We start from the raw sequence: 24,698 nt of genomic DNA on the forward strand, positions 1-24,698 counted from the left end.
GGCTTTATTATTTGGTTGTGTTTTGAGAGTGAGTTTCTTTCACTGGCACTTTTTAATATTCGGGCTGTTTTCAGGGAGGTGTTGTTTCTTTAACTAGTTCCAGATTCAGAGAAAAAGTGCTTTGCTTTGGCTCTGCTTTCAGGTCTGAGGTGTGTTTCTTTGACTAGACCTTTCTCCTACTCCTAAGGCTCCAAAAAACATTTTGCATATTAGTTTGCTGGTTCAAACAAAATAAAAAGAGATATCATAGTGCTTGAACATATTTTTACACTATCCATTTTTTCTACACAATAACTGATGTCAGTTAACTATGTGTGTGTGTGTGTGTTGGCTTAAGATCTTTAAAAAATAAGTTCTAATAAGCCCTCAGTTTCTTCCACACGTCCAAATGATTAGGGTAATATGCATAAGCTTTATCAGATTGATTACACACAAAAGTCTTACTCCTGTATGAAGTACAAAACATTAAAACACTAAATTCACTTATAGAGTTTCACTATAGTATGATTTTTCTCATGGTTTGAAAAATACACATATTAAATTGATAGAGATTTTCTGAAAGATGGTTTATTTTATGTATTTGCAGATTGTGACAAAGGATTTACCACAGATTCCATTGACAGTTATCTCTCCAGTCTGTGTTCTTTTATGCATTTGAAGATGAATAAGATGTGAAAAATCTTCCTTACACTGATATACATTCATAAAATTTCCCTACACTGTGTGATCTCTTATTACCTTGAAGAGTACAGTGGTCTTCAAAGAGCTAACCACACTGATTACATTCATAGAGGTTCTCTCTACTCTGTGATCCTTTGTACGTTTGAAGATGACTGTGTTTTGCAAAGGCCTTGCCAAAGTGATTACGATTATAGGGTTTCTCACGAGAATGTATTTTTTCTGCAATTTAAAAAGACTGCAACTTGCAATGGCCTTACCACACTGATTGTATTCATAGTGTTTCTAACCAGTATGTGACGTGCAAAGGCCTTTTAACACTAAAAACATTCATAGGGTTTCTTTCTCTCCAGTATGTGTTGTTTTATGCAGTTGAAGATGACTGTGACAGGCAAAGGCCTTACAACACTGATTACATTCATAGGGTTTCTCTCCAGTATGTGTTGTTTTATGCAGTTGAAGATGACTGTGACATGCAAAGGCCTTACAACACTCATTACATTCATAGGGTTTCTCTCCAGTATGTGTTCTTTTATGCTTTTGAAGAGTACTGTTTTCAGCAAAGGCCTTACCACACTGATTACATTCATAAGGTTTCTCTCAAGTATGTGTTCCTTTATGCACTTGAAGATGACTGTGACGTGCAAAGGCCTTACCACACTGATTACATTCATAGAGTTTCTCTCCAGTATGAGTTCTTTTATGCAATTGAAGATAACTGTGATGTGCAAAGGCCTTACCACACTGATTACATTCATAAGGTTTTTCTCCAGTATGTGTTCTTTTATGCTTTTGAAGAGTACTGGTTTCAGCAAAGGCCTTACCACATTGATTACATTCATAGGGTTTCTCTCCAGTATGTGTTCTTTTATGCACATGAAGATGACTGTGACGTGTAAAGGCCTTACCACACTGATTACATTCATAGGGTTTCTCTCCAGTATGTATTCTTTTATGCCTTTGAAGATCGCTGTGACATGCGAAGGCCTTACAACACTGATTACATTCATAAGGTTTCTCTCCAGTATGTATTCTTTTATGCCTTTGAAGATCGCTGTGACATGCAAAGGCCTTACAACACTGATTACATTTATAAGGTTTGTTTCCAGTATGTGTATTTTTATGCTTTTGAAGACTACTCTGAGTTGCAAAGGCCTTACCACACTGATTACATTCATAAGGAATCTCTCTAGTATGTGTTCCTTTATGCACTTGAAGATGACTGTGACGTGCAAAGGCCTTACCACACTGATTACATTCATAGGGTTTCTCTCCAGTATGTATTCTTTTATGCCTTTGAAGATCGCTGTGACATGCAAAGGCCTTACAACACTGATTACATTCATAAGGTTTCTCTCCAGTATGTATTCTTTTATGCCTTTGAAGATCGCTGTGACATGCAAAGGCCTTACAACACTGATTACATTCATAAGATTTGTTTCCAGTATGTGTATTTTTATGCTTTTGAAGACTACTCTGAGTTGCAAAGGCCTTACCACACTGATTACATTCATATGGTTTCTCTCCGGTATGTGTTCTTTTATGCTTTTGAAGAGTACTGGTTTCAGCAAAGGCCTTACCACATTGATTACATTCATAGGGTTTCTCTCCAGTATGTGTTCTTTTATGTACTTGAAGATGACTGTGACGTGTAAAGGCCTTACCACACTGATTACATTCATAGGGTTTCTCTCCAGTATGTATTCTTTTATGCCTTTGAAGATCGCTGTGACATGCAAAGGCCTTACAACACTGATTACATTCATATGGTTTCTCTCCAGTATGTATTCTTTTATGCCTTTGAAGATTGCTGTGACATGCAAAGGCCTTAAAACACTGATTACATTTATAAAGTTTGTTTCCAGTATGTGTACTTTTATGCTTTTGAAGACTACTCTGAGCTGCAAAGGCCTTACCACACTGATTACATTCATATGATTTTTCTCCAGTATGTGTTCTTATATGCAATTGAAGATAACTGTGATGTGCAAAGGCCTTACCACACTGATTACATTCATAAGGTTTTTCTCCAGTATGTGTTCTTTTATGCTTTTGAAGAGTACTGTTTTCAGCAAAGGCCTTACCGCACTGATTACATTCATAGGGTTTCTCTCCAGTATGTATTCTTTTATGCACTTGAAAATGACTATGACGTGCAAAGGCCTTACAACACTGATTACATCCATAGGGTTTCTCTCCAGTATGTATTCTTTTATGCACTTGAAGATTACTGTGTTGTGCAAAGTCCTTACCACACTGATTACATTTATAGGGTTTCTCTCCAGTATGTGTTCTTTTCTGCCTTTGAAGATCACTGTGACATGCAAAGGCCTTATTACACTGATTACATTCATAGGGTTTCTCTCCAGTATGTGTTCTTTTATGCCTTTGAAGATGACTGTTTTGTGCAAAGGCCTTACCACATTGGTTACATTCATAATGTTTCTCTCCAGTATGTGTTCTTTTATGGCTTTGAAGATCACTGTAACATGCAAAGGCCTTACCACACAGATTACATTCATAGGGTTTGTCTCCAGTATGTATTCTTTTATGCTTTTGAAGTTCAGTTTCACGTGAATAGGCCTTACCACACTGATCGCATTCATAAGGCTTCTCTCCAGTATGTGTTCTTTTATGACTTTGATGAGTTTCATAAAGAACAAAGTCTTTATCACCTTGACTATATTCATAGGGTTTATTTCCCGTGTGTTTTCTTTTAAGCACTTGAATATAACTGTGATAAGCAAAGGCTTTCCCACACTGCTTAATTTTAGACCATTTTTCTCCAGTATTTGTTTTTTCATTCTTTAGAAAGTGGCTGTCATCAGAAAAGGCTTTAACACATTGAGTATACACTGAAAGTTTCTTCTCACCATTTTGGTTTCTTTCAATCCTGCAAGGATAATTGGCACATTTTAAAGCTTTACGACATTCAATACACTGTTGAACCTTATATCTGTATGAATTTATTTTGTAACTTGTTTCAATTCTAAATAGGAATTAGTCATTAAGGTTTCATAACTCCATTTGAAATCATGTTTGCTTTTTAATTTGGGGACAGTTTGCATCTAGGAAAATAAGTACGATGATAAATTCCTTTCTTTCATGGTTTAGCATTTCACATTTACAAAAATATTTTTATATCATATTATTCACACCTTTGAAGACAACTGAATACACTGAGAGCTTTACCAACTTTACTGCATTCATAAATTTTACTATACTGTGAATCATATTTCATTTGCTAAGTGAACTAGGACATTCAGAAGTATTTGCACAGACTTAGAATTCACGGGGCATTTTTGTAATGTTTTTATATTAATAATGATTGTAGAAAACTATCAGTATTGTATACTTGAATCAAATTCAACAAGTATACTCTACATGGGAAATACTGCCTATCTTCTTTTTGTTCTTAAGATAGGTATGTTAAATCTTTCCATGTCTCTATGCTCATAAGCTTATATCAAGTGTAGTGTCTGATACATATAGGAAAGGAAGAATAATTCATATACATGAAATTGAGGTATATGAGCCGGGCGTTGTTGGTGCACGCCTTTAATCCCAGCACTTGGGAGGCAGAGACAGGCGGATCTCTGTGAGTTCGAGACCAGCCTGGTCTACAAGAGCTAGTTCCAGGACAGGCTCCAAAACCACAGAGAAACCCTGTCTCGAAAAACCAAAAAAAAAAAAAAAAAAAAAAAAAAAAAAAAGAAATTGAGGTATATGGATTTGTGATTATTTCATAACCATCTATGCACTTAAAGCTGTGCTTCTTTGCATTGCTGCTTTTATTTAAAAGTTCTAGGACAAAGTGCAGTCTCATCAGAGGCACATTGTTATCAACTTACACATGAAAATTACCTTGCATGTCTTTTAGAACATTGCCAAAGTTCTTCAGTGTTATGGTCTTCCCAAATGTATCCTAAAATACAGGACCAGAATATATGTTATATCATTTAACAATGTGCAAGATTTAGCTTATTATCTTAAGTGCACCTAAGAACTATGACTGCTGTATTCACCTCATTCTTTCTAAATCAAATTGCAGAACAACATCCTTAACCATGGAAAAGTTGTTTCCATATTTTGAAACAAGAAAGAAATTCATTTTACCTATAGAAATGAGGTTCTTGTAGGTTTCCAGCATTACATCTTTATAGAGATTCTTCTGGGAAGGATTCAGCAAATCCCACTCTTCCCGGGTGAAATTGATGTGCACATCATCATAGGTCACCGCCTTCTAAAATACACCACACATGCATAAAATGGAAAGCACCACAGTGACAAAGATGGAAATGCATACTTCTTTCAAGGTATAGACAGATGATTCTGGTGTTCCTTACTCTTATGCCATGACGTAGACAGTCACTTTAAAGGGAAATTGAAAAGCAGAGTCAACTCTGACATAAGAGGAAGGTCTATTGAGAGCAAGAGACAACCAAAAAGATCAACACTATATAGTATGCATGAGAAAATTGTATGAAGAGTTACAGAGCACACAAAAAATAATATGGACACACTGAGGGTATTGGTATATTGTGCCTTTAACTATAACACTCAGAAAACAGAGGTGGGTATATTTGTCTCTGAGTTAATGCCAGTCAAGTCAATGCAATCAATCAGGTCCAGGACAGGTGGACATAAACATTAAGACACTGTCTCCAGTGTAAAAATCAGTGAAACCAACAAATGGGATAGAAAGAACTGAAAGGCTTTTATTGAAGTTCTTCTAAATAATTTTCCATTCACTCTACTTCTGTATTCATTTTTCAGATATCTGAAGTGTCATAATTTAAACTATAAGTCTAATAACATTTTGTAGAAAGGAACTTCATGTGTAAAGCAGTTAAAATGCACAGATGAAAACACTAAAAATATACATGTTGGTCATGAATAATCAACAAAGGGCTGGAGAGAAGGTAGAGTAATTCAGAGTTCTTGCTGGTCTTGAATGGAGCTGGGCACATTTTCCAGTACTTACATGGGGATCACAACTTTCCATTGTTCTATGATGAGGAATTCTGAGATCTTTAGATCACCTTGATGACCAGGTACCCAGGTAATGAATATCCATGCAGACATATAAAATAGACATATTGATTTAAAAAATCAAATCAAACATAACAAACCAGAAGAAGTTCATGCACCTGCAATTAACTGACTCAGAATGCTCAGGCAGTATTCATGTCATAAATACATGGAATCCTGGGAATCAGAGTGATACCCTCTTTCAAATTTTAAAATTCAAGATATACGTGAAGCTCAGCACAGCAGCATATACTTGACATATAAAAAAATCTATATTACAGGGCTATCACCCAATAAAAATATCTCATTTTTACCTATAGAATATAGGAAAGATATAGAATGTAGAGATCAAACCTATAATGTTGGCAAAAAAATTTCAGTATAAGTAGGAAGTTGGCTGATTAATGTCAAGCACAAAACAGTAGATATAAATGTTAGGAAATTAGTTCATGATATTGAGACTCATTATGTATAATGAGGAATATCATCTAGACAGGCTTCTCCTACTAAAGATTCACAGGAAGTTGAAAGAAAGCCACCAAAGAGAGAAACTTGTTCAAATACGTGATCTTTTCTGGGAGGTTGTTCATCCAATCAAGTTCATTCTGACCCCAGCCACTATTGGTTCATAGTCAACAATGGAAAAATTGCATTTTGTCATTTCAAGGATAGACATTTAATGATCCTCATCTGCAATGGTCTCTACACTGTCCAAATGTGTAATGTTTCCTCTGGCACTCAAGATAATCTGTTCACAGCAACATCTTGTAAAACCTGAAAACATGTTAACTCTTTCTAACATCAGTGGCACAAAATACCATTAACATTCCAAAAGAGAAAAATAAAGACACAGTAAGGGAAGACTGAACCAAGGCAAGAGTGAAGCAGAGCAAGACAATCATCAAATCCAATAGCTCTCTTGTCAGATGTATGGGCTTCAGTTTCAAATGACTTAAATGGCCCTACCCTTGCAAGTTCTCATGTATTTCTCTGTTTGGTAACTTCCCATCACTGTAAGCAGCTCGGTCTCCATGGAAGTTGTGTCGTAACTTTGGTATCTTAACACCTTTGGGTTCAAAATGGAACCCACTGTGCTGTGAAATCACATTTTTAAATGTGTTAAATTTATTTATGCTGTGGAACATTTGTTTTAATGATGCAAAGAATTACTACATTGGTTTAGCTCTGTGAAGCTGTGATACTTTGCCTATCTAAAATAACTCGTTGGTCTAAAACATTTGAGTAACATGTCACATGACAAGAAAGGACAGGCAGGGCTGCAAGGAAAAGAGAATCAATGGGAGGGGAAATCTGGGAGGAAAAAAGAAATAAGAGGCAACAGAAGGAGAAAACAACAGGAGCCTTTAATCCAGCTACACAGCAAGCCATGGAGTAAGAAATAAAGAGAGGAATACAGAATAAAGATAAAGGCCAGGAGGAAACTGTAGAGAGAACAATTAAGTTAAAAACAACCTGTCTCATAACAAGCCAAAGTCAAGCATTTATCAGAAAAAAGTAAGCCTCCGTGTGTGAAATTTAATTGACAACTGGGTGGCAGGCCCTAAAGGAACAAGAGAGGAAAAGAAAACATGACACCCAGCTTCAGTCCTCACAGTTTCATGCAATGAACTCTCACTGTCTCCTTGCTGGACTTCTGACTTTGCCAAACACAGATGCCTGCAACAATGGTAAACTCTAACCATAAGCTAAAAAGCCATGATCTTAAATTTTGATTATTTCATGTTCCCAAGACCAGCACATTACTGGTGATGCTGAGAAGTAGGGGTTTTTATTTTTTTAATGCAGAGAACACTAACGAGCTTGTACCACAAGTGCAGGTTTCCTGTGACTATGAATCAATTTGCTCAACCATCCCTAAATTGAAGGTTTATGTATATGGAGTCTTAGGGAACCTTGATAAGCTTCCACTGCACAGTAATGGCTTTTCTGTAATGATAATAAACTCTTTGAAAATTCCTGCCTGTATTAACACATAAATGTCCTTTGAAGCTACCTATTTATTTTCATTTATTTCTGCCCTACTTGGGTACTTATACTGCACACCTAAAGGAGTCATCAGTGATAACCATTGAACAGCTTCAATATTCCATTAAAGACATTAGTCCATTACATTTTAATTTGGCATTACTAAATTTCTAGAGCATAGTCAGAATAAGAAAAAATTTGGAACTAAAATATACACAAAAGTCTGGATGGTGGCGACACACACCTTTAACCCCAGCACTGGGGAGGCAGAGGCAGGTGAATCCCTCTGAGTTTGAGGCCAGCCTGGTCTACAAGGGCTAGTTCCAGTAGTTCCAGGACAGGTAGGACTGTTACACTGGGAATCCCTGTCTTGGAAAACCAAAAAAAAAAAAAAAATTAGACAAAAGACTTCAGGTTTGGTTTTTTTTTCTTTTTGTTTTCAGAGACAGGGTTTCTCTGTAGCTTTGGAGCCTGTCCTGGAACTAGCTCTTATAGACCAGTCTCTTCTCGAACTCACAGATCCACCTGCCTCTGCCTCCCAAGTGCTGGGACTGAAGGCGTGTGCCACCACTGCCTGGCGTGCTTGGTTTTTTTTAATCAAGTTTATTTTCAACTGAAATCCTATGATCTCAATACCCACTATCTGCCATTACATTTTCATTTTCGTGGTCTTACAAGAACAGTTAATTATGTTCAAGTTTCTATTTTTTGTCACATAAAAATCTTGATATCTGCCTCAGTTGGTAGACCAATCCCTCATCATGCTGACTTCTTTGTTCATCTTCTCCCTCCTTCTGCCTTTCAACTGGACCTTGGGAGCTCAGTCCATTCCTCTGATGTGGGTCTTTGTCTCTATCTCCATCCGTTGCTGGATAAAGATTCTATGGTGATATTCAAGATAATCATCAGTGGGATTCTGGGACAAGGACTGTTCAGGCACCCTCTCCCCTGCTGTTCAAGGCCCTAGCTGGGGACATCCCCATGGACACCTGGGATCCCCTCTAGATCCAAGTCTCTTGCCAACTTTAATTTGGATGCTTTAATGTAGCTATTTTCTTCCCTGCTCCTATATCAGCCCTTCCTCCATCTCCACCCTCCACCTCCCCCAAGCTCTTGCCAGTCCTTCCCTTCTCCCTTCCCTCTCCCCCTCTCCCCTTTCCCCCAGCCTCACTCTCATGCCTGTCCCCTCCCCCATGCTCACAACTTTTGCCCTGCAATCTTGTTTGCTTCCAATTTCCAGTAGGATCTATGAATGTTTTTCTTTGGAATCACCTTGTTATTTGGTTTCTCTAGGCTTGTGAACTATAGGCTTAATGACCATGGTTTATGGCTAGAGTCCACAAATGAGTGACTACATACCATATTCATCTTTTTGGGTCTGGGTTATCTCACTCAGGATAGTGTTTTCTATTTCCATCCATTTGCAAGCAAAATTCAAGATGTCCTTGTTTTTTTACTGCTGAGTCGTACTCTAATGCGTATATATTCTACACTTTCTGTTCTAATGTGAGCACACCAAGTCTAGCTGGACCGGGTCCGAATGAGCATGTGATCAAACCAGACTCTTTGATTGTGGCTGACAATGGGGGCTGACTGAGAAGCCATTGAAAAAAGCACTGGGACTTATTTTTACCACATGTTCTGGCTTTCTGGGACCCTATCTACATGAATGCACAGGTCCCTAGGCCTGGATGTAGGAGGGGTGGCCTTGTACTTCCCAAAGGGCAGGGTTCCCTGCCCTCCCTCAAGCAGGGTGGGAGAGGGAGGAGAGGGTGTGGAGGAGTTGGAGGGGATAGGGAAGAGGGAAGGAGGTATAAATAATTAAATGGAAAAATAAAAAAAAGAAAAAAAACTTGATATCTTCCACACTCTGGCAAAAGTCATCATTCTTATACTAACAAACAAAATCAACTTTTGTGTTGTAATTGTTTGTGCTAACCTGCTTTTATGCTATTATGATTAAATCCTCAAACTGAAAGCATCTCAGGCAGTAAAAGGTATTATTTCATTGACTGTGTCAAATCACACTCAATCACTTTGGAAGTGTAGGAGAAACTGCAAGCTAACAATTGAAGGCAGAGCACACTTGCTAAGGCTGTTTACAGCCTTACTCTCTTGCCTAGTCTCTACCTCATGCTCAGAATGCTCCATATCCCAGCACAGGTCCACCTTCTTAGGGGCTTCCTACATCAGTCATCAATCAACACAGTCTCTCACAAACACAGCAGTTTCTGGCTATTATGAACAGAGTCAAGCAAGTATCCATGTGGTAGGAGTGAAGAGCATGTTTTAGGAATATACACAGAGTGGGACACCTGGGTCTTGGGTAGATTGACTCCCAATATTCTGAGGATTGCATATTGATTTCCACAGTGGCTGGACAAGTTAGAACTGCAAGAGCAATGAGTTCCCTTTCTCCACATCCTTGAAGCCTTAGCTGTCACTTGTGTTGTTAAACTTATCCTTTCTGTCAGGTTTATGATGAAATCTCCTGATGGCTAATGATACTGAACATATTTTTAAATGTGTCTCATCTATTTTAGATTTCTCTACTGAGAATTCTGTTTCGAGGTGTACCCCAACATATTTGAATTATTTGGTTGCTGTCTTGTTGCACGACTATTTTTTATCCTGAGTGAGGCAACCCAGAAGAACATAAACCAACATGGTTTACTCAGTTACAAGTGGATATGAGCAGGTATGTAAAGTACAACCATAGTAATCACAGTCAATCACAGTACAAGCCATAGATGCAGAAAGGCTAAGTAACAAGCACAGCTCTGGGGGACATGCATGGTTTCTCTGGCAAGACAGAATAGAATAGATTTTGTGGGTGCACTGGAGGAAGGTGGGGATGGGAACAGGAAAGATCAAGTAAGCAAGGGACAGAGATGAAGAATAGGAGGGAGAGATGACAGGAATAAGGGAGCTGTTTGCAGGAGATGTGGAAACAGTACACTGCAAACTTCCAGAACTACAAGAAAGACACTATTGAAGATTCCTAGTAGTGAGGAATGCAGAGGCTGAACCAGCTTTGTTCTATAAATACATACGGCTGCCATTGGTGGGATTGGGACACAAAGTCAGTCACTAAACTTAGAACTACACTTGTTCTGCTAGCAAGATACACTGGGGAAAAGGGGCCTCAGAGTTTGTGAAGTGAACAACCAATGATGGTCTAACTTTTAGTCCAAGCTGTGAGAGGAAGCCAATGTCTGATACTGCAGGATGGCCAGGAACCAGAACTTGATGGCCTCCAGAATGGGTAGAACCAAATACAACTGAACAAGAAAAAAAGAAATGAAATGAGTCATATCTAAAATCATAGATTGATTCCCAGCACAAATGTCACCAGACAGAATTCTTCCAGCAGCTGATGGTTACACATGCAGAGATCCCTACACAAACTTTACCTTGAGTTGTTGGAATCCTGTGCAAGGAAGGGGTAAAAAATGTAGCATCAGGAGGGGTTGAGGAAAACAGGAAAACCAAAGCTACAGAATCAACAAGTCTCATAGTGTCTCAGACAAAATGAAGTGACAATCATGGAACATGAACAGCTCTGTATCTGCTTTGGTTGTTAGCTTGGGGTGTTTGTGTGATTATTAACTGTAGAACTCTTGGTGTCTCTTACTCTTGCCAATTTTTGTGACCTTTTCCTTCCTATTAATTTTCTTTGTCCAGTTTTGATAAGGGATTTTACCTAGTTTTCTTGACCCTTTTTATGAAGGGTTTCTTTGATATCCCATGGAGACTTTCTATTATGTGACAGACGAAAAAGGAGCAATGGACCTGGGGGAATGAGGATTGGGGGAAACTGGAAGAAGTGTAGAAAGTGGAAGCTGCAGTCAACATGTATTGTATGAGAGAAGAATGAATAAAAGAGAAAAGATGAAAACACATTTAGTCTGAGTTCTTTGATCTTCATAATCTGTAATAACCCATATAGCACAAATATCCCAAAACTCTTCTGGATTGAATTCCAGCCAACCCTTTGTCTGACACATCTTGAGATTTCAAGTAAAAAATGATGGATTTCCAACATGCAATGGCATAGGATAAACTCCCACTCAGAAAAAGGAATATAGCCGGGCGATGGTGGCGCACGCCTTTAATCCCAGCACTTGGGAGGCAGAGGCAGGCAGATCTCTGTGAGTTTGAGACCATCCTGGTCTACAGAGCTAGTTCCAGGACAGGCTTCAAAGCCACAGAGAAACCCTGTCTCGAAAAACCAAAAAAAAAAGGGAATATATTTGTACTTCATCCCCAAATTCAAGCAGAAAATCCTTGCTCATGTGCACATCATCCCAGCCAGAAGAACAGGTAGGCAGTCCACCAGTCTATGAATCTAACACACTCACTGCATTCCCAGACACAATCCCCAACCAATTATACAGTTACCACAACCTACACATTGGGTGGAAAGCCTCCGCTCAAGAACAGGACACACCACATGAAGAACAAGTAGATAAACTGAGGAAAAGAACACATGCTGGACCAGAGGCCATGGCAACCATCAAAAATTCACATAGACTTCTTCAATTCTTTCAAAAACCCTCAACACTAAACCAAAAACCCACTTTTCTCATCATGTCTGTATTGTAGCTTCCAACCTGGGTGGAGACCCCTGGCTCAAAACAAACCACCTGCCAGAATTCCATGTACCTCCCCACAGACCTCCCCAAATCTTCCCTACACCCTCAACAATTTCCCCAAGTTCCCCTTCTTTTCTGTTTACTGTCCTAACCTCCTTAGGCTCATACTCCATGCTTTAATAAGGCTACCCATACTGCAAGAATTTCAGTCCCAAAATTGGTGTAGTGCATGTACTGGCTTTTTGGGAACCTAGTCTCTTTGGATGATACCTTGCTCAGGCTAGATACAGTAGGGAGGGTTGTGTAATTACCCCATGCAGTGTGCCTGTGCCTTACCCTCTCTGAAATTTGAATAGTGGGGTGGGAGGGTATGTGGAGGCAATAAGTGGAGGAGAGGGAACAGCAACTTTGATTGGTATGTATAAAGAAAATAGATTGTTTTCTTATTTTAAAAAAATAAGTACCAAAAGACCTTAAAAAGAACCTCAGTTCAATCCTATGCCACACAGACTAGATTACCAGAGAACAAACAGAAATCAGGGAAGCAAACACCCATCCAACAAAGACAAACTGAGAGATTGGCACTTAAACCACAATCTCAAGCCCAAATTCTTGGACAAAAGGAAAGAACACAATCAACAACAGACAGAGTAATGTGTCACTACCAGATTCCAGCAATCTTACTGCACCAAACCCTGCAAATCAAAATGACTCTGAAATACCATCTCACACCAGTCAGTATGGCTTACATCAAAAATATCAATGATTGCTTAGGCTGGAGAGGATGTTGAGAAAGGGGAACACTCATCCATTGCTAGTGGGAATGCAAACTTGTACAACCACCCTGGAAATTATTGCAGTTTCTCAGAAAATTGGGAATCAACCTACCTCAGGACAAAGAAAATAATTCTTGGGCATATACATAAAAGATGCACAACCAAATAATTCTACATGAATATTTGTTCAACTATGTGCATAGCAACATTATTAGTAAAAACCCAAACCTGGATACCACCTAGATGCTCCTCAACCAAAGAACAGATAAAGAAAATGTTATATGTAGTAAAGTTCAAAAGTTAAAAAACCAAAATATGTGCAGAATTCATAAACTTAATTTTAACCTACTTGATAGAAACTTAAACATAAATTAATGGATAGGAAGTAAGAAGAAGACTTATTTTAGAATTAGTAGTTATAATGCAAACTCTAATTGGCCTTATTCATAAAACCTGGAATCAGATATTAGGGTGAAAGCCAAAAAGTCCAAGAAGCAGAGCAGCCAGCCACTAGTCATTAGCTCTATGAAATCCTGAGACCAATGTGGGAGTCCACATATAACTCAGTTTCTATTTAGAGTTCTTTTTGTCTTAAAAAAGTCAATTGAGTGCAAGCTTGCCTGCTCTGCATTTTTCAGTAACCTTGAGGGCTGTGTTAGCCCACAGAAAGAACATTTTTCCCAGTTCAAAGAGCACACTTTTTAAATTAATATTTGGGCTGGTGTAGGCCAGCAATACCAAGTCATCCTTAGAGATTAGAATCTGCTTAGCTGAATAAGATAATGTAACTCTTTGACCTGTATTCCAATGATAGTGCAGAAAAAATGGTTACCTGACTTAACTGCTCTTTGTTCTGCCTATTGACTGTATCTAGTATATATACTGGCTGAGAAATAAACTCAGGGCTATTTGGTATTGACCTTCAGTCCTCCCAGTCTATTCTATGTTTCTGTCTTCATTTATCTTAATCTAAATTTTTCTCAGCCTCAGAATCCACTCACATGGAATGGCCAGGAAAATTCCAATGAGTGGGCTTCGAGAGATTGGCACCAAATGCTGGGATGTGCAAGGGGGTGGGAGGAACAACACAAGGACACCTCAGGATGAAAGAGTGTACTCATTACTCAGTTAAAGGGACATCTGCAGTGAGTATTCTCAGGAAACCATTGCTGTACATACAAAGGAAAGTTAATGCAGGACAAAAGAGGTTAGTTATGCAGCATGAAAAAATAATTTAGTAACTGTTGTGTAAGTGTAAAATAAGGAAAGAATTAACTTGAATAAGAAGTAACTTTCATATAAATGTAAAAAGTAATTATGGGACAAAAAACAGCAAACAGCAGTTTGTACATTTATTCAGGTATATTTTAAAACCCATAGGTTCTAAGGTAGGGTTCAGCAACTGTATAAATTTTTGGAATTTATTGAAAGAATTTGTCCTTGGTTTCCTGAGCAGGGAACCTTGAATGCAGATATGAGGGGGTGTAGTGGAGTTAAAATACAGCAATATTATGATGTACATGGTCCAGAGAACATTTCAGTGGATATTTTCAGCCTCTTGGCACTTATTCATGACAGCTTAGTTCTTTGTCCTGAAAGACAGAAATTGCACCCAAACTGAAGTAAAAGTAAAACTAAGTTTTCTGTTTCATTGAAGGAACTGTTTAATGCAAATGCTTCTGAAAAGTCGACTGATGATGTCACATCAGATACTGATGATGAGGTAAAATTTAAAAGAGAGGTTCCTGACAATGAGGTGAAATCAAAAAAAGGGACTTCTAAGTGTCCTGATTCCGATTTCCCACATTATCTATGAATGTTGAAGAATAGTCATGTAAATGATCTAAGACAGTTGAAAAACAGTCAGAGACTAAGGGGCTGAGGAATCTGATGGACTCTTTAAATAAAAAACTGGAAGCAGTCCAAATTTCTTCCTGGAAAAAAAAAAAACTCATGAAGGATCTCACAAAGAGTTCACGGAGAAGCTCAAGAATGAGCACCCCCTCGCCTTCCCTCAGAGAGAAGACAGATTTAGATTCTCCTGAGAATTATACTATTAAAGAAAAGAAATTTCCTATGATGTCTATGGTCCAGAAGCCTGCAAATTCTTAGCAGACTTTGACTGTTAGCCCATTATATCGAAGTATTAGAAGAGGAACCAAGAAAGAAGTCATTCAAGGTTTTAATTTATTTCCAGTTATAGAACATCAAGATGCTCAAGGAAACGTTCTGAGAGTTCACACATTTTTCCTTTTACACAACTTAAAGAATTAAAAAACACTGGTTCTCAAATTGGGCCAAAAACTCTTTTCAAGCAATTTTGTAGACAATAGTGGTTAAAGCTTTGCCTATGGTGGATTGGAAACAACTGGCTAGAGCTTGTTTTTCTGGTGGAGATTATTGTATTGTGGAATCATAATTCCATGAGTATGTGAACTTAAAGCTAATATTAACAAAGCTCAAAACATGCCTGTTAATTTTGACATGCTGGCAGGAGAAGGTAATTATAAAGATTTAGATCATCAGTTGAACTCTGATATGGCAGGATATGCTCAACTTAATATTCCAGCCAAAAAATGGTCTTGTATAAATTACCTGGCACTGGAAAGAAAACAGAATAATAGTCTAAGATAAGACAGAGACATGATGAATTGTTTCACGATTTTGTTTCTCAATTGATGACAACTGCAGGGAGACGTTTAAGAGATTCACAGACTGAACTTTCCTTAAAAGTAGTATATATGCTGTCTGAGAAATAAACTCAGAGCTGTTTGGTAGTGGCCTTGAGTCCTCCTGGTCTAACTTATGTCCTCATTTCTCTTAATCTAAATTTTCCTCAGTCTCAATGTCCCTTTTCAAGGAAACCCATAACTGAATTCTGCTGGACAGACCATATGGGGTAACCTTATCAAGCTTGAACAAAATTGACTACAGGTTCTGTATGATGTTGGCCTGAGATAAGGAATTTTGCTTTATATGCTTTCCATAAATTAAGAGATTAGCTAGCCAGGTGGTGGTGGTGCACGCCTTTAATCCCAGCACTCAGGAGGCAGATACAGGCAGATCTCTATGAGTTCGACGCCAGCCTGGTCTATAAGAGCTAGTTCCAGGTCAGGTTCCAAAGCCACAGAGAAACCCTGTCTCGAAAAACCAAAAAAAAAAAAAAAAAAAAAAGAGAGAGAGAGAGAGAGATTATCTAGATACAGTCTTACACTGTATGGCACATTACTTGGCTTTCAATGCAGAGCAAGGGTCTCCCCTTTAATGGTGCCAAATCCTTGAAAATCCCTCTTTTTCACCACTGGACTGCCATCTGAAATTACCTAATGTTTTCTTTCTTTTCGTTCCATTCTCTGTGATTTTTTTTCACTGTAGACCTAAAGCAGTCAGCAGTAATAATTATCCAACAGAAATAATTTTTTTTTCTAAAATATCAGTCTATTACTCTTTAATTGTGCCTTAATAACCTTCTTGGCATATGGAAATATTAAGAAAGATTTGGGGCCAAAGATTCACAAAAATAATCTCTAGGAAAATTTTTATAAAGACTTCTAAGCACCTGTACTTACTTACCAGACCAATGTCACCTAATAGAGCCACAAGGAATGAGTACAGACTTGGGCTGGACGGACCTGAGCTAGATGATGCTAAGAAAGTTAATTGAGAGCAATCAGAATTTTTATATATTTATCAGAATCAGAAGTTAATGGCAATTTCTAGGCTCAATAAAGTTGTGGTTTACTGGGTGCCATGAAGATTGTAAGCTATACAGGGAATACAAGTTTATTGTCTCAGTCCTGTTGCCCTGTAAAGCTTCCAAGCTTTCTTGACTACTAAAGGATTATAAAGAGAAACACAAATTAGCCTGAATGCCTCTGCCTGAGTGAGTCCCTCAATCTGTCAGGAACTGGAAGTCACATTGTGCTCCAGTAGCCATTGACTTAACCTGAAATCCCTAAGACACAGACCTCTCAGGAGGGATAGGCCAGATCAGCTATCTCCTTATTTCTCTGTAGGGCATTTTGCCCACTAAACTCCTATGACCTCAACCTCCACTGCCTGATATAACTCTCAGCATTCCAGTCTTTCAAGTCCTAGAAGAACAATCAATTATGCTCTGTGTAGAGTTTTCCTTGATTTTTGCCATCTAAAGTATTGATATCTTCAAAATTCTTCCAAAATCCATATCTCCAAGTCCATTGCAGCAATAAAATCAATTTTCAGGTATCATTTTTTTATTCCTACTTTCATCTCTGTTGCTGTGATTAAATTATCTAACCAAAAGGAACTCTGGTAATGACAGGTTTATTTGGTTGTTACCTTTAAGTAAGAGTCCACCATTGTGGGAGCTTAGGATTGAAACTCAAGATGATCACTGAAGGCAAAACATGCAGAACCATTGTTTCCTGGTTTTCTCTTTTGCTTTGTCGCTGTCTTATGCTCATCTAGCTCTCTTAATCAGACCGGGTCCACTTGCTTAGAGACATTGCCAACTCAGGGGAAGATCTTCCAACATCAGTCATCAATCAATACATTGTCTTTAAGATGGAGATCAGACATTCTGATCTAAGCACATGGCTAACTGATGTTCTCTCAGATGAATCTAGATTTTGTCATGTTGAAAACTGAGGCTAATTAGCACACAGACACAATAATATATGAGAAGGTTTTAGAGAACCAAAGACAATGTATTAATCTTGACAATGACTTAAGCAGTGTTGAACTTTAAGCTGAGCCCTCTCAGCCTCAGTGACTTAGTGTTACCCCCTCCCTGGGAATCTAACAACTACACATGCACATACTAAAATGTTGGGAACTTTCCATCATCTTCCTGAGTCTTTGTGAATGTTCTCCAAATAAAACTCAGTTATTAAATAGGGGCAAGAAAACCCTTAGGTGTTGACTCCATTCCTGGTGTTTTGACTCAGTCCCTGGGAAAGGGGCAAAGTGACCCTCAGATGTTCCCTCTTACCTCATCTGATCTGGCAATTGCTCTCCACCCAATTATTGGTGATACCCTTTTAAATAAGCCAATCATAATGTAAAAAACAACCCACAGATACCCCCTTTGTTTTTATGCCTTTTTGCTTTAAAATTGCCTGTACCAGCTATTCAGGGTCTTTTTGGCTTCTTCAATGCTGAAAGACCCTGTCATGACAGAATTAATAAAATCTTCATTACATTAACTGTGGTGTGAGAGATGGTCTCTTGTGAAAACTCTTCCTGGTAGTTTGACTTCAAGGACCAGCAGCAGAAAAACCAAACATGAAGAAAACACCAAGTAGAAAACACAGACATGCTAGAAAATGGAAAGGGACAAGCATCTAAGATCAATAAGAGAAAGCTAAAACTGTTTATCACAGAAACTATTTAAAAATGAACAATTAAGGATCATATAGCATAAGCAATATTCTGAATACAAATTGGTGAATGTCTATAGTTTTCAGGAAAATGAATGTTTTAACAAGATTATGGATCAAAAAATCAAAAATATAGATGGCAGCATTATAGAACATGACACAAGCACAATAATATATAATATATATTATATATTAGTAGATTTGGTCCATTAAACAAGAACGACAAGATACTAACTAATCAAAATCAAACTCCAAGAAATCACAGGCATCCTATACACTCCAGTTCTCTCCTTTATCATTAATAGAAAATATGTTGGGGGAGTAGGGCTGTTCCAAAAAGTCACAAGATTCACTTGAAGTCTTCTGATGTTTTTACTTTGTAGAAAATAGTTTTGCTTACTAAAACATCTCATTGTCTTATAATAAAATATAATGTGCTTTAGGATCACTTAGATAACATTTTGTTAACTACTATTGGTGAATTAATCTATGTCTACATCACAGTGAGGAAATGAAAACTGTTTAAAAGAAATTTCAAAAGAACAGATTTTTGAAGAATCAGGGTAGCCGGGCGATGGTGGTGCATGCCTTTAATCCCAGCACTCAGGAGGCAGAGGCAGGCAGATCTCTGCGAGTTTGAGACCATCCTGGTCTACAGAGCTAGTTCCAGGACACGCTCCAAATACCACAGAGAAACCCTGTCTCATGGCTAAAATCAAAAACACCAAGGATAGCCTTTGCTGGAGAGGTTGTGGAGAAAGGGGTACCCTCATCCATTGCTGGTGGGACTGCAAACTTGTGCAACCACTTTGGAAATCAGTGTGGCGGTTTCTCAGAAAAATTGGGATCAATCTACCCCTGGACCCAGCAATACCACTCTTGGGAATATACCCAAGAGATGCCCTATCATATGACAAAAGCATTTGTCCAACTATGTTCATAGCAGCATTATTTGTAATAGCCAGAACCTGGAAGCAACCTAGATGCCCTTCAATGGAAGAATGGATGAAGAAAGTGTGGAATATATACACATTAGAGTACTACTCTGCGGTAAAAAACAATGACTTCTCGAATTTTGCATGCAAATGGATGGAAATAGAAAATACGATCCTTAGTGAGGTAACCCAGACCCAAAAAGAAGAACATGGGATGTACTCACTCATAATTGGTTTCTAGCCATGGATAGGGGCCACTGAGTCTATAATTTGTGATCCTAAAGAAGCTAAACAAGAGGGTAAACCCAAGGGAAAACATATAGATATCCTCCCAGCTATGGGAAATAGTCATGACTGATGGGCAAAAAATTGGAATCTTGGGGGTGGGGTGGGATGGGGATGAGGGGTGATGGGGAGAGAAAAGTGTGAAGGAGAGGATGAGGGGAACTGGGGGAATCGGGGTGAATGGGGATAAAGAAAGGTTGGATAGGGGAGCAGGGAAACTCATACCTTAGGTAAGGGAACCACCTAAGGGGTGACAAGAGACTTGAACTTGGAATGGCTACCAGATGCCCAGGGCAATGTCCCCAGTTAGTTCATTGGGGCACCTGAGGATAGGGAACCTGAAATGAACCTATCCTATAATCTTACTGATGAATATCTTGCATATCGCCATAGAACCTTCATCTAGCGATGGATGGAGATAGAGCCAGAGACCCACACTGGAGCACCGGACTGAGCTCCCAAGGTTATAATGAGGAGCAGAAGGAGAGAGAACATGAACAAGGAAGTCAGGACCATGAGGGGTGCACCCAACCACTGAGACAGTGGGGCCGATCTATTGGGAGCTCACCAAGGTCAGCTGGACTGCTACTGAAAAAAACATGGGATAAAACCGGACTCTCGGAATGTGGCGGACAATGAGAGCTGACGAGAGGCCAAGGAGAATGGCACAGGAACATTCATCTGGCGATGGATCGAGAGAGAGACAGAGACCCAATTTGGATCAACCGTCTGAGCTCTTAAGGTCCAAATGAGGAGCAGAAGGAGGGAGAACATGAGCAAGGAAATCAGGACCACGAGGCGTGCACCCACCCACAGTGACAGTGGAACTGATCTATTGGGAGCTCTCCAAGGCCAGCTGGACTGGGACTGAATAAGCATGGGTTGAAACTGGACTCTCTGAACATGGCGGACAATGAAGGCTGATGAGAAGCCAAGGACAATGGCACTAGGTTTCGATCCTAATACATGAACTGGCTTTGTGGGAGCTTAGCCTGTTTTGATGCTCACCTTCCTGGGCCTGGATGGAAGTGGGAGGACCTTGGTCTTCCTGTAGGGCAGGGAATTTGGACTGCTCTTCAGTAGCGAGAGGGAGGGGGAATGGACGGGGGGGGGGGGGAGGAGAAGAGGAGTGGGGATAGGGGAGGGGAGTGGGGGGAGGGGGCAATGTGTGGGAGGAGGGGAGGGAAATGGGAAACGGGGAGCAGTTGGAAATTTTAATTAAAAAAGAATAAAAAAAAAAAAAAAAAAAAAAAAAGAAAAAAAAAAGAAAAAAGCATCAGGGTATATGCAAAGCAACTTCCTTTGCTCCAACTTTATGTCATAAGCACTTTGAAAATAAGGTTACTGCTATTTTTTGTGTATGTTTGTGTATGAGAGAGAATGACTTGCAGATGTATACAGGTGACATACAAAAAAAGGAGATTGGTAAATCTGCTGGATTGTGAATAGTAGAAATTTATTAATGTCTCACTTTGAGTGTAACTATCTGAACTCAGGTCACCCACAAAAAGAATATGTGCTGAGCCACTTGCCAAGACACATAAAACCTTTTATCCAATAAGTCAAGTCTATTTAAGATCGATAAAAACAAGAAAAATCAGGCATAAATAAATAATGAAGTAAAGAAATGATCCATAAGAAAATGATGTATCAAAATTAAGATTTTGTGTCTGGTAAATTTCCACAATTAAATGAATGGAATTCAATAACTTTGTCCAACAAATTATAACAGTAAAGCTAAATACAAAGCTACATTCACAGTGGAAACACAAAGAATGCTCAAGGGGATTATGTATTGATCATACCAACACTTTACTATCAAATATTCAAATATGAAGATAGCAACAACCGAAAAACACAGATATATACCAGTAAATGGAAAGAGGCAGGTATATAGATAAAAAAAATTGAGTCTCTCCACAGAAACTGTATTAATAAACAAAACTTAAGTAACTGATAACATAAGAGACTTTCTGAATAAAATTTGTGAAGGTCTACCATTTTGAAGAAAATTAATAATATAGTTAAATTAGTCATACATTACATAAAAAAGATTCATATAATATGACTTCTTTATGTTCCAGAAATGCACATTAATCAAGAATGTGTACAAAATTTGTGAAAAAACAAAGGGGTTGGAGAGAAACAAAGAACAAAAGCAGTGAAATATTGTCAAGAAAGCAGTGAAATATTGTCAAGTTTAAATCAAAAGATCAATGAAAACTTAGGTAATGAAAAAAATGAACCTGACCAACATTACCCAGCTACCTTTGATAATAAGTGAACAGAAATTAAATAATCACAAAATTCACAACTTTCACAAAGTTTTTTTAAAGTGATCCTTAAACTGTTATTTCTGATCCCCCAAGTTACTGATGTCTTCCAAAGAAAGAAGCCTCATGATATAGATGCTGTCTCTCAAATGGAGATTTCTCTCAATGGCTCTCCTGCCCATCATGCTTTCCTCTGGTTTCTGAGACAGGCAGCCCCACTGATGCTCAATCCAAAACAACCAAAAATGATTTAAAATTTACTTCCTGCTACATGGAATATGGCAGGAGATGTGGATTGTGCCCTATCTACCTGACTAACACAATGCACACCTGAGAAGTCTGCAAATCAGAAATTCCTTGTTTTCTGGAACTTAGCATCAATGTATTACATCATTGTAGCTAGCAGCACATCACATTAAAAGCCTTCAAAACATGTATTGCTGTAAGAAGTTTGATATCATCATTTTCCTACCAGTTACCAAACTATTTAAAACCTTTATAACACAAACCTGAAATTAGAAATAGATATTCAAAACTTCTGGAATCAAGACCCTCAGCTTTCTAATCTCACTTCCCACTGCACAACAAAAGCAGTGCCCATGTGGATATTCTGGACAGTGACACAACCTGCATCATAGTCTCCATTTCCAGGGCTCCAGAATCTCCCTTTACCCTGTAAATCCATACAGAAGGAGGCTCAGAGAACAAGGGCCTTAGCCAACATGAACCATATGGACCAACATGACTACAGTCTGTCTTATGGTCCATCCAAGTCACAGCAGAAATGATGGTTCAACAGACCTGCTCTGAACAATTTCCACTCAACATGGTATACCTTGTGGTCTTCCTACTGCAGAGTCAGAAGAGAATCATGGAAAGAACCCAATAACCTGCCACTAGTACTCCTGATTGCTAACCATTCCCAAAATCTCTACTTGGCTAGGGTCACCCAGGTGGCCTTCAGAATATTAGCAGCTCCCCTACAAGACGATTAGAAATCAAATGACTCAGACAACACGGGCCTTTCAGTTCTGCCCTCCCAGCTCAACAGACAGTTCCCTAGTTCACTTTGTGTTTAGTACACATTATTCCACTCTCCTAGAGCACATCCTCTTCCTAATCCAAAGTACAGCGTCCTCTGTTTGCACATTCCATTGCACACTCACTTCCCAGTGCAGCCATCCCATTGCCTCAGAGATGGGAAATCCTGCAGACAAATACAGGTCACATTCATAAAGTAATTACTGTTACTATGTAACTGTTGTTACTTTGTAACTGTTGTTAAAGAAAAACAGAACAGGAATTAGAAAACAATTGGGGTCATGTTAGGGCTTGGAGGGAGCAAAGAGAATGTGAATATGATACAGGTTTAATCTCAAAATTCATTTTGAAAAGGTGAAACAGACTTTATGGCCATGTGCTCCAGAGACTAGGGAATTGTATTAGAGCACATTAAAGATGTCTTATATATTTTCTCTAAAGATGAAAATCTTTATCCAGAAAAGTAACAGTTCGTTTCAGCAGGACCAAAACATTTTACCCAGGTCTTCTATTTTGGATGAATCATATTGAATATTGCAATTAGGTTTTAAAATAAGGTCTGTAACTTACCCAGATTCTTGATTTCCATGGTCTGTGCATGGCAAGCAATGGTCAATCAGCATAATCATACCACATCTACAATGGACTGCTGATTCCACATAGCTAATCTCAACTACTCTTGAAAGAGGAAAGCTCTCACCCTCCATCCATCCTCTCCCTTCTGCACTGTGTCTCTACAGCTTCAAAGTTGGTCAATGAGCTCAATTCTTACACAGGTCCCTTTTCTTCTTAGTCCCCAATAAAATCCAGAAAGATCAGCAGACACTCATTAACTGTTCTATTTTTCTTTCTCCAGGCCAAACCTGGAAGAAGTTGCAGGTTTGTTTTCCCAGCACTGGATAGCAGAGGCAGGATTAGGTGTTCAAAATGATTCTTAGTTACGTAGCATGAGGCAAAACTAAATTATAGAAGACAGTCACCATCATGAGAGAAATGAAATGAAACTGGTAATGATTTAGAAACATTGGAGAACAGAAACAAATAAAGAACAACAATACACTTATATTAAATATTAAAAACGATTCCAAGAAGTGATTTCTAAAGTGATAAAAAATACTACATTTTTAAGATTAAATGAAACTTTGCTATATTGATGCTGAAAAAGATTAGGCCCTTCTCTAAGAGAGAGGACATCATTAATAAGAGATAGATTGATCTTGCCCATATGCATATGTTGGCTGCTGAGTTCTAAAACCTGACAAGAAGAGTTACAATCAATAGCTTCTTTTCCAAATCTCTGAGCAGAAACAACTGTGTCAAGCAAGATCATTCATATCTTCATAATATTGTTTCCTAATTGCAAATTCAATTGTTTCACAATAACCTTCCCAAAGTGTTCATCACTCACCATCTGGTCTGTATTCATGAATTAAAATAAAGCATACTGGGAAATTACAAAATCACTTCCCCTACCACACTTTGGCCCTTTTTTCATAATGATGGCACCAACACCTGATTGCCTGTGCTGTGTCCCCCGCACTGTACACAATAATCTATTCCTCCTATTGTGGTCTGAAGACAGAAGGAATGCTCCATATGCAAATCCTTTCCCTGTGGCTCCATTGGATAGTCAACGCCATGACTCAATTGCATAATTTTAAAGCTGTGAGGTGGTAACATCTTTTTATTTAAGAATTTTGAAAGTATAAAATGGAGGACATCAAGGTCATTGCCCTGG

The 24,698-nt window shown here is 38.6% G+C and overlaps 2 protein-coding genes across 2 annotated transcripts in view; one reads left to right on the forward strand and one right to left on the reverse strand.

Annotated features, from left to right (window-relative positions):
* Nucleotides 1-1,278: 1,278 nt before the first annotated feature.
* On the reverse strand, nucleotides 1,279-4,828 carry LOC130866942 (zinc finger protein 431-like). Its single transcript, XM_057758603.1, has 5 exons — nucleotides 4,795-4,828; nucleotides 4,543-4,603; nucleotides 3,738-3,746; nucleotides 3,340-3,391; nucleotides 1,279-3,261 (listed from the first exon to the last, which is right to left on the reverse strand). Exons 1-5 carry the CDS (start codon nucleotides 4,826-4,828, stop codon nucleotides 1,279-1,281), a joined length of 2,139 nt encoding a protein of 712 aa, XP_057614586.1.
* A 5,532-nt stretch (nucleotides 4,829-10,360) lies between these two features.
* Nucleotides 10,361-24,698, forward strand: part of LOC130866852 (zinc finger protein 431-like) — a 44,432-nt gene continuing 30,094 nt past the window's right edge. Inside the window, exons 1-2 of the mRNA XM_057758466.1 lie at nucleotides 10,361-10,393; nucleotides 14,724-14,789. Coding sequence (XP_057614449.1) covers nucleotides 10,361-10,393; nucleotides 14,724-14,789 — 99 coding nt within the window. The remainder of the gene's footprint in view (nucleotides 10,394-14,723; nucleotides 14,790-24,698) is intronic.

This window comes from Chionomys nivalis, chromosome 26 (assembly GCF_950005125.1).
Source record: "Chionomys nivalis chromosome 26, mChiNiv1.1, whole genome shotgun sequence".
Taxonomy (NCBI): Eukaryota; Metazoa; Chordata; class Mammalia; order Rodentia; family Cricetidae; genus Chionomys; species Chionomys nivalis.

Coding starts and splice junctions, on each gene's coding strand:
- LOC130866942 (XM_057758603.1), bottom strand. CDS start 4,828: ATGCTGGAAACCTACAAGAACCTCATTTCTATAG. Junction 4,604..4,794: donor CAAGAACCTCATTTCTATAG/GTAAAATGAATT, acceptor CCTGTATTTTAG/GATACATTTGGGAAGACCAT. Junction 3,262..3,339: donor GTCAAGGTGATAAAGACTTT/GTTCTTTATGAA, acceptor CAGTGTGGTAAG/GCCTATTCACGTGAAACTGA.